Genomic DNA, 10,576 nt, shown 5'->3' with positions numbered 1-10,576 from the left:
AAAGGCTATAAAACTCCGTTTAGCTTGTTATATGCAACTGATGAGTATTTATCCCCAGTAATGCCCTTGCAGATTGTCTCATTATAACAAAGTGTCTGTTCCATAATGGCCATGTTGGAAATGTATTCTCTTCGCACAGTTCGCTCTTTCCACGTGTTCCGTGCAGTGTACACACTTCATCCAGAATTCATCATCCAGGAATCGCGTGAAAGTTCACCTTTGCCCTAACCTTTGGTGCCGCTGCCGGCAGCGTCGGCACCAATGTGGCCCGTGGGCCGATGATTTTCTAGGCGCGAATATTGCCCGTTTCCCTAAGGAGGCCGTGAGAGCTGCTGTTGCGAGGCGGCCTGCAGCAGATTCTCAGTATTAACTGGACTGACAGCCTGCCGGGTGCCGCGGGAGCGCCTTCCGGGACCCGCTGGAGGGCTTTCCGACCCCGAACCCCATGGGTTACGCTACTTCCTGGATCGCCTGAATGCATGTCGGCAGCTGCGGCGCAATTAAGACGTATTTAAGTGACGTGACGGGTGGTGGTGTTTTCGGGGACGGTGCTGATACCAAGGTCAGGCGCAAGGTATGCTGGCATAGAGGGAGAGGTTAAGTCCTTCCGCCGAAATGAGTGACTTTTGTTGGTCTGTGAGAAAATGTCTCCGTCCTGAAAGGCGCCTTCTTCATAAAGAGTTCAATAAGTGTATGTAAAAAAAAAAAAAACATGACATGCTGAGCATTCCAGTCCCTTAAAACAACAACAACAACAAAACACATTTATTAGACATAAAATGGAAATAAGCAAATAGTCCAGGTGGTGGTGCAAAAGCTGATGCTTAAATCGAGGCACCACCACCTGGCAACGTAAACAGAATAAATGAATATGGTACAATCCAGGGCCGCGGAGAGTCAGGTCGGCTGCCGCGACAGTTGGCATTGATAAGCGGTGATAGCGGGCCGGCGCCAGTCCACCGAGACGGGGCTATGTCAGTCTGGAGGTGTTTTTGAGGAAGGATTGAAAGGCAAGGAGAACCTGAGGTGCGTTTTGCTTTGTCGTGTTGTGTCCGTTTAGAAGTGTGTCTAATTTCATGGTGTCTGATTGGTTGTTGAAATCAATGTTGAGGTGTGTGGATACTTGTGCAAATAGTGTGGACCTCGTCAGTGCGTAGTGTGGGCAGTGAAGGATGAAGTGTTTTGTGTTTTCTTGTGTGTAGCCACAGGCGCACTCGGGGCTTGTTACTTTTTGTATAGAGTACTGGTGTGCGTTTAACTTGGACATCCCCAGTCTGATTTGTGTGTGCAAAGTGTTCCCAACCTTAGTTCCTAGTGCGTTGTAGTGTGGGGGCTGTGGTGTGCCGAGTAGTAGTTTAATGCTTTGTTTGAATTTTTTCATCTCTTGGCAGTTACGTATGTGCGTAGGCAATTGGTTCCAGTGCAGGGATGTTTTGGGAATTAAGGATCTCTGGTAGCAGGATTTTGTAGTTCGCGGGACTGTGTGGTGGTTTTGATTTCTGAGATTTCGTCCTGCCGTGCGCCCTCTCTCCTCTGGGATCATGTTTGTAATGTAGTTTGGTATGCGAGGTGTATTGTCTATGATCTTTTTGTATAGAAAAAGCCTGTGGATTTTTCGTCTCGTCTTCAAACTGTCCCAACCGAGTTCGTCTCTAAGTTTGTCTGTGGATGTCCGATGTAGTGTGTTCGTCACGAGTCTAGCGGATCTGTTTTGTAGTCTTTCCAGTCTTAATTCGTCGTGTGCAGTGATGTGTCCGTCGTAAATGCAGTCACAATAGTCGAAGTATGGTCGCACGTAGGTCTTGTATATGGTGTTTAGTGTCTGTCGTGGAAGGAATTTCGCAATTGGGTAGAGGGGGCTGAGGGCAATGTTTATTTTTTGAATGATTGTGGTAACGTGGGTCTTGAAACGCAGGTCTTCTGATAGAGTTAATCCCAGATGCTTATGAGTGTCCGTTTTTGATATTAGATGCCCATTGAATTGAAGTTGAGGTGAAGTATAGTTATTTCTTGTGCTGAATGTCTGAGTTATGGTTTTTGATGAACTAAAAGTAATGGCCCATTGCTGTGCGTACTGCTCAATTGTGTTAAGGTCTTCTTGAAGTGAAAGTTGTGCTTGTGTCATGTTGTCGGGTGTGTATGATGCGTATAATGATATGTCGTCAGCGTAAAATAGGGCGGTGTTTTTCAGCTGTCCAGGGAGTCCGTCAAGGTACAGGAGGGCAAGAAGTGGACCTAAAATTGAGCCTTGCGGGCATCCAGAGTTTAAAGTCATTGTCGTTGAGTATGAGTTCCCTATTCTTACTTTCTGTCTTCGGTCAGTTAGGTATGATTTCAGCCAGTCGAGAAGAGAGCCAGTGATAGAGAAGTCGTTTTCGCACTTGAACAGGAGACCTTTATGCCAAATCTTGTCGAAATATTTTGTCACGTCTAAGTAAACAGCAGTAAAGTCTTGTCCTTTGTCCAGTGATTTGTAGAGGCTGTCAGTCATGTAGGCTAGTTGTAGTTGCGTGCTGTGGTGAGGCCTGTACCCGCTTTGATTGTCAGAAAGAAGCGAATTTTCAATGAGGTGGTCGTAAATATGTTTGAATATGATTTTTTCTAGAATTTTAGAGCAGCAACATAGAAGGCTAATGGGTCTGTAATTCTGTGGGTCAGCTGCCGATCCTTTACGTTTGAAAATTGGTGTGACATTGGCTTCCTTCCAAAGATTAGGAAATTTTGAAGTTCTGAGAGACATATTAAATAATTTTGCTAATGGTTCTGCTATGAGAATTGCTATCATTTTTAATATTTTCGTGGGGAGTTGATCAGGGCCAGTAGATTTGTGTGGGTCGAGAGAATTTAATGCTGACAGTACCTCTTGTTCGGTTACGGTTATTTCGTTTAGTTCGGGTACAGGCCTGGTTCTCGTGTTTGGAGGTGGAAGCGTAGGTGTGTTGTGTAGTTGTGTCTGTGCGACAAAGTGTCTATTAAGGATGGTGGCTTTTTCGCCATCATCTGTCGCTACTTGTCCATTGTGTGTCTCTAGTGGAGGTATTTGTGTGCATGGCCTTGGTCGAATAGCTTGTTTAAGAATTTTGTGGTACTGGTGTGGATTGTGTTTTTGTGTGAGGAGCTGATTCACTTGTCGTTTGGTGTGTATGTCTTTGCAGTCTTTGTTCAGTTTGGTAACAAAATTTCTCTGAAGTCGCCAGGCTTCCCAGTCACAGCTCGAGTTCGTTCCTTTTGCGATTTTAAAAAGTTTGTCTCGTTTTTTCATGTGATGTTTCAAATGTCTTGTTATCCAGGGTTTATCGCCGGGTTTAACGTGAATAATTTTTATAGGAATTGTCTCACGGGCGGCTTCCAAGATTGCTTGTGTGAATTTTTCGGTGGCGGTGTCTATGTCATTGTTAAGTAACTCGTCCCAGTCTGTGGTCTGTATGAGTCTGGTGTGCCTTCTTCCTCGTGTGCCGGCTGTTGGGACAAGACCCACTGTGGCCTCTGTCGTCAGGTGAACTTTGGCGTGCGACATTAAGTTCCCGTAGGTCGATCAATAACTCTCCGCTCTCCTCCCAATGCCCTCCTCATCTCCGGTCACACGCATTTAAAGCCCACGTAAGCCAACCTTGTTCTAGGTGGTGGAAAAGTTCTACGGAAGTGGCGCTTTCGAAACAGTACGATAAAGTGTATGCTGAACTTCTGACCAGCAACTCTTCCTCGAATACGAAGAACAGAAGAAGAGCGACCATACCGCCCACAAATAATTTTCTTTAAGAGTTTTTCATCTTGATTGATTCGACGCGAAAGTGTTGCGAAACTTAAATGGACCATTTTGGCGATCAAACTACTTTTACTTCTATTTTAGCAATAACTACTTGTTTTATTGGTGCGACTAAATTGCATAAATTGGTTAGTTGGTGAAACAGAGAAGTTGAATCTTTTTTTTTTTTAAGAATGCTTAAATAATTCAGAAGAATTTACTCCTAATGATGTGGTGATCAATCGTTACTTAATCGTCTCACGTCACATTGCTTGAACTACTGATCTATTATGTTGATAAACTTCTGACTGGCCTTTTTGTCCGTTTCAGACGAGGCGTACCGCTCGTGTTTGGAGAACGGGGAGTGGTTTCGGCACCCGGACTCGCCGCCAGGCGTGTCCGGCTGGTCCAACTACACGACCTGCGTGGACCTCCGAGACCTCAGCGTGAGTTAAACAGACCGCAGAGTGAGAGTTGCAAATTGACCCTCGTGGACCTCAGAGACCTCAGCGTGAGTTAAACATTCCACATTGGCCTGCGTGGACCTCGCATACCTCAGCGTGAGTTCCGCGCACCAACATTTGCGTGTGTTCTACACCAACGTTATCGTAACTTCCACATTAGTGTCATGCGGGCAGCTGATGTAGATAGCGCAGGTGTAGTTACCTACCACCTACCTTGGTTGTTTTCTCTTTTGGCGGAAACACGGTCTCGACTTCCCCTCCTCGCTCGCCCAGGTGTCTGCGTCTGCCGATTCCTTCTTGCGTAGCTGAAAGACGCCCCGAGCGGAGGGGAAGGAGACTTGGGAAGGAATGGGGTGACGGTGGGGCGGTGGGTGGGTCTGTTAAGATCCTAGTTTTACTCTCGCTGATGCACGTTGGTGTGGAACTCGTTCGGCGTAGGAAGACTATGGTGGTGATGTTTGCCAGCGTTGCCTTTCTTTCACGGATTTGTTTTCTTGTTGGATTTTGCTGCTCACATATCGATTCACACATACATCACTCGCACTCAAGACTGAGCAGTGAACATTCAACTCGACTAATGTGCCCCGCGCCCTTGCCGACGGCTCGCCGGCGGGCACCCGACTCCGTCTCCCGGCCGGCCCGGGCGCGGCGCCGCGGCGCGGCCGTCCCGGTTACCTGACCCGGCCGGCCAAAGGTCGGACCGGCTCCGGCCGCCGCTGCCAGTCCGCGGCGGGCCCGGGGAGGGGTACTACACTACATTCTTCCATTGTCGTGGTAACATGCTTGGTGAGGGCAAACATTGGCATGATTTCTTTCCCATTAATATTAAAGTATCGCCTGATTATCTCGTCTAGTGCTGCCATCTGTCGAATGCTGTTCTCCCTAGTTCTTCCTAGGGGTCGCCGCAGTCTGCCCCGCCGCAGTCTGCCCCGACACTAATGTTCCGTGATTATCGCCGGCTCTAATACGGTCCCATTAGTGTCATGCGGGCAGCTGATGTAGATAGCGCAGGTGTAGTTACCTACCACCTACCTTGGTTGTTTTCTCTTTTGGCGGAAACACGGTCTCGACTTCCCCTCCTCGCTCGCCCAGGTGTCTGCGTCTCGCGGACAGCCGTGCCTTTTTGTAGGTGAGGCTATCGCGGACAGCCTGACGTGTGACAATGTGGGGCCGTCGCGGACAGCCGTCCATGTCTGCAGGTGAGGCTATCGCGGACAGCCACTCACGTCTGTAGGTGAGACTATCGCGGACAGCTGTGGATGTCGGCATGTGAGGCTATTGTGGACAGCCGTCCATGTCTGCAGGTGAGGATATCGCGGACAGCCGCGCACGTCTGCAGGTGAGACTATCGTCGGTATGTGAGGCTATCGCGGACAGCCGTGCATGTCTGCAGGTGAGGCTATCGCGGACAGCCGTGCACGTCTGCAGGTGACTCTATCGCGGACAGCCGTGCATGTCGGTATGTGAGGCTATCGCGGACAGCCGTGCATGTCTGCAGGTGAGGCTATCGCGGACAGCCGTGCCTTTTTGTAGGTGAGGCTATCGCGGACAGCCTGACGTGTGACAATGTGGGGCCATCGCGGACAGCCGTCCATGTCTGCAGGTGAGGCTATCGCGGACAGCCACGCACGTCTGCAGGTGAGACTATCGCGGACAGCCGTGCATGTCATGTCGGCATGTGAGGCTATCGCGGACAGCCGTGCCTTTTTGTAGGTGAGGCTATCGCGGACAGCCGTGCCTGTTTGTAGGTGGGGCTATCGCGGACAGCCGTGTATGTGTGTAGATGCAGCTATCACAAACAGCTCTTGATGTCTGTAGGGGAGTCTAAGTGGACAGGTGAGGGGATGGGACAGGGCCACTACTGCAAACAGGCGCCGCCGGAGGGGGTGTCTGCCGACCCCTTATTATTTATCAGTCTTGGCGCCGGGTCGGAAATGCATCTTTGCGTCACAGTCTGGCGCTGCCAACTGGTGTCAGGTAGGTGTGCGTTCCGTGTAGGTATACGGTCGGTGGACAGGCTCATGGCGGCAATGCAGCATAGCAGCAGGCATACGTGCATCCACAGTGTGGCACATTGCCAGCAGTGACCTGACCCCCAGTCGGTCCGCTGCAGACCGGTGAAAGGCAACACCCCCGATCAACGGCAGTCCGACCGCCGGCCACAGGCCCGTCATGGCCTTTTCAAGGGCAGCTGACGTCACGCCGGATGAGTCACCCGGCCGCCCCCGGTGCGGAGGACGGTCAAGTGTCACACGCCCGCGCCTGCGCCGCTGGCAACCACGTGACCATCAGTAGCTATTGTTGCTGCCGCCGCCCGCGGCGCTACCAGCGTTGGAAGTGCCACGTAGAGCTGACGTCACGATCACGCTATGGCTGGTCGGACCCGCCAAGATGGCGTCAGGGCGACAGGCCACAGGGCATTGGGCGTAGGCCATGGACATCAATACTGATGCCAGGCAAGCAAAGAGTATATAGGGCTAAAAATGCATGGCAGGCTAAGAAACGTCAATGACTGGGGCCATGCAAGCAATGACATTGGTGGAAAGAACCATTGTAGGTACGGAAGAGGAGGTCATCCTGGTTGGCCGGGCACAAGATAAATGTACAGAAAGTCACAGGTTCATACACTGAGCAAATCACACCGGGGTGAGCTGCTCCCCAGGCACATTGCAGGTGGTGAGACACCTGATTGCAGTCAGTGTGGGGCTCGTTATGGTCAGTAATGTGGCGCACGGCGCCCGGCCTCGGCTAGGGGGGGGGGGCGCGATGGGGGCAAACTCTTATCATGTATGCTATATTGAATCGCCGTTAGCGATCACGTGAGTGAGTAAGGTGCAAGTGGCAATCACCACCGGCGTGTTATGGGACGCGGCGAGGAACGGGCGAGACAAAATGGCGCCCGGCGCCGGGGGGGGGGGGGTAATCTCCCCATGCACGCGGTGAAAGCCGTCGACAGACCTAGTTAGGTAGCCGGGAATGTCCAGTAACATACCTGCAGTTTTGTGCGCTGGCGAGGGGCCATCGCGACCACAGTAGGATCCTAGTTTTACTCTCGCTGATGCACGTTGGTGTGGAACTCGTTCGGCGTAGGAAGACTATGGTGGTGATGTTTGCCAGCGTTGCCTTTCTTTCACGGATTTGTTTTCTTGTTGGATTTTGCTGCTCACATATCGATTCACACATACATCACTCGCACTCAAGACTGAGCAGTGAACATTCAACTCGACTAATGTGCCCCGCGCCCTTGCCGACGGCTCGCCGGCGGGCACCCGACTCCGTCTCCCGGCCGGCCCGGGCGCGGCGCCGCGGCGCGGCCGTCCCGGTTACCTGACCCGGCCGGCCAAAGGTCGGACCGGCTCCGGCCGCCGCTGCCAGTCCGCGGCGGGCCCGGGGAGGGGTACTACACTACATTCTTCCATTGTCGTGGTAACATGCTTGGTGAGGGCAAACATTGGCATGATTTCTTTCCCATTAATATTAAAGTATCGCCTGATTATCTCGTCTAGTGCTGCCATCTGTCGAATGCTGTTCTCCCTAGTTCTTCCTAGGGGTCGCCGCAGTCTGCCCCGCCGCAGTCTGCCCCGACACTAATGTTCCGTGATTATCGCCGGCTCTAATACGGTCCCATTACATTGAGGCATGAGTTCCACAGAATTCAACGTAAGTTCCATCGTTTCAGGCGTTTGCGGGTCACATTAGGTCGCTGGTTAGGTCGGGAGCAGTAAAATCGATAAACGACACACACGAACGCCTTGCAAACAGCCTTCGTCGATCGATGCTTTGCTTTGCTGGCGAGCCGGACGTTGAACTTGTAAGGTCACGATACGCCCACAAAACTGATGGAAAATTGATTGGTCGGTCTCGCAACGGGAGCGGAAATCACGGGCCAAATTAGAGGGAGGTCGACATGAAAGCACGTGCTTTATCAAATACTCGTAGAACTTTGATTGTGCGATCTCTAGTACTGTTAAAATGAATCGGGGTCTCATTGGGACGGGATATGGAGTTCTATAGCCTTGGGATATGGTTTGAGCAAAAAGCCGCCATTGTAAGGTGGTCTGCACAAATAGACCATCGATCCCCTTGAGTAAGAAGCAAGACCAATCATTCCTGACATGATCGGTCTTACTTTTTCCGCCAAATAACTATTGCATCTTGAACGATCGAGGCCAATACTACGCAACACGCAATTTGATGAACTATTCTGGTCTACACCTTTTGTCAGTTTATTTCGGGGCGTAATCGTCCATTTTAGAACTAACGAAATGTGTGTAGACATACCGCAATATTATGTACAAGAATCACATAATATCTCGGCGCAGGTCAGGCAGTCGGCGGTAAAGCATTCAATTTCGGCACAGCGGCAAAACGCTCCATTTTCAGCGATAGCGCAAGTAGAATCGGCTGCGCCAGCACAGGTTTAGAGGTAGCGCACGCTATTTAGCAACAGTAACAACCAAATTCGGCACTGTTCATTCAATTTCGGCGGGTAACCGGAGGCATCCAGGTGATTCATATTTTCAGGAACGCTTCTTGAGCATCAAATGAATCCTCATACAGCTTTGTGGCTTTGAGATATTCTCAGGGGGAGAAAAGCAGGTCATTGTTTGTTTAGCGTCACAGTACCTACCTAAGATCGTTTCGCTGTTTCCCGTTTCGAATTCTGATGTGAAAATTGATAAACTTTACTGAATTAGTACTATTTATCCTAAAAAGATAACATCTGTGGGCTGGTTTCTTTTTTATATTACATACCCGCTCCTGTCCGCACATGGCGGACGACGATCGACAAGGCAAACGCCAATCGTTGTTGGACTCGAGGCAAGCCCCGATTCTCTTTCATTGAAGCACGTCTGTGCTGTTGTCACTGTGTGCCAAGTTTTTGCCCAAAACATGAACCCATTTTATCAAAAGACCTGTTATTTTACTTCACTTTGAAAGCAACCCATCACCTCGTCAATCAAACATAACACAATTAGCTCAGCCATACCAGAATAAGTCCTACCAATCGGTTATCATTGCACTTCCTGTTATCATCTCCTATTAATCAACTGCCAGCGTGAAATATCAAACATCCCTTACCTACTGTGTGCAGAAGGACACGAAAATAAATTAATCATTCCGTATCGTATCATCACGCCTCCCCTCCCCTCGCCCCACCCCACCCCCACGAACACCACCAGACCCAGAGGCTTAGCGCCAACATTCTAACCCGTCCCATGGACAAGACTCGTAGTTGCGGCAGGTGTATTTTTCTCCCCCCCCCCCCTCCCTGAGCATCTGACTGTCCATCCGGCGCTCGGCGCATCCTTTCAACAACCGCGCGACGACACCGGGCGACGGGCGTCTCTGGCGCATGGGCGGGGTCAAAGTTCAGTAGTCGCGTACCCTGTCGGCCTGATTTTGTTCTCCGCCAGCTTCGTTTTAAGCAGGTGCCTATGCACTTGTGTTATTTGTACTTCCTTGATAGAAATTAATAGGCACATTGTAATGCTTTGTTTAACCCACAGAAAGCACGAACATGAAATCATGCTCATCGCTGGCGATGGCGAAAGGAATATTCGGCCATAACGGAGAGGGTGGAGGGCCGGAGGCATGCACTCAAGTCCAGACAATGAGACAGTGGCAACAGTAAACACCTTGAAAAACGTTTGACTGAATAACAATGCTCCAACAAGCTAATTTTGTAAGCAAGAAGTCTCTGCTTGCTTCCAAATAGCCACCGAAATTGAATGAATATCGCCGAATTTGGTTGCTGCCGTTCTAAATATCGTGCGGCCGTCTCCAATCTCCAGCAGCATCGCCGAAATACAATGCGGACACGCCGAAACCGGGCGTCTTTTGCTGCTGCGCCGAAATTAAATTCTCTAATGCCAATCATCGCTATAAACAGCCGACATGCAATGCTATACTGATACATAGCTTTGCGGTATGTCTACAAAGAATCCGCTAGGTCTAAAATGGACGCGCACGTACCGAAATAAACTGACAAAAGGTGTATTTATCCACCTCCTGCTGAGCTCTCTTATTACCTCCAATCTTGTCTCCGGTATTTCTGATATCGCCCAAACTCCTGTTTGGCGTTCCTCGCACGTGCAATACATCGGTGTGACGTGCCGCCGCCGATGATAACTGCGTTCCTGCGACCGGCGACCGGCTCTGACGGATAATCCGAACACTGTTGGCGGCGCGCGTGCCCCCCAACGGGCCATCGCCATGTCTCATACCGTACCGGGCTCCGCAATCACCACCATAGAGTGCCGGGCCGCCGCCGAAGCCTGCGCACGTGATGGGATTTGGGTGACGCGCCGCGCCGCCATGACAGATGAAAGCGGAATCCTCTAAAGGCTTCACTGGTGGGCGGGTG

General features: G+C 50.6%; 1 protein-coding gene across 5 annotated transcripts in view; it reads left to right on the top strand.

Moving 5' to 3' along the window:
• LOC122385119 (calcitonin gene-related peptide type 1 receptor-like) overlaps nucleotides 1-10,576 on the top strand; it is a 137,659-nt gene that overhangs the window by 72,584 nt on the left and 54,499 nt on the right. For all 5 annotated transcript variants that reach the window (XM_043373125.1, XM_043373124.1, XM_043373126.1 and 2 more), the window contains one exon: nucleotides 4,076-4,191. In XM_043373125.1, the coding sequence (XP_043229060.1) occupies nucleotides 4,076-4,191 (116 nt within the window). The remainder of the gene's footprint in view (nucleotides 1-4,075; nucleotides 4,192-10,576) is intronic.

The sequence above is a fragment of the Amphibalanus amphitrite genome, unplaced genomic scaffold, assembly GCF_019059575.1.
Source record: "Amphibalanus amphitrite isolate SeventyFive unplaced genomic scaffold, NRLGWU_Aamphi_draft 000209F_arrow, whole genome shotgun sequence".
Taxonomy (NCBI): domain Eukaryota; kingdom Metazoa; phylum Arthropoda; class Thecostraca; order Balanomorpha; family Balanidae; genus Amphibalanus; species Amphibalanus amphitrite.
The sequence above is the reverse complement of the archived record's forward strand: the minus strand, read 5'-3'. Positions and strand labels throughout refer to the sequence as shown.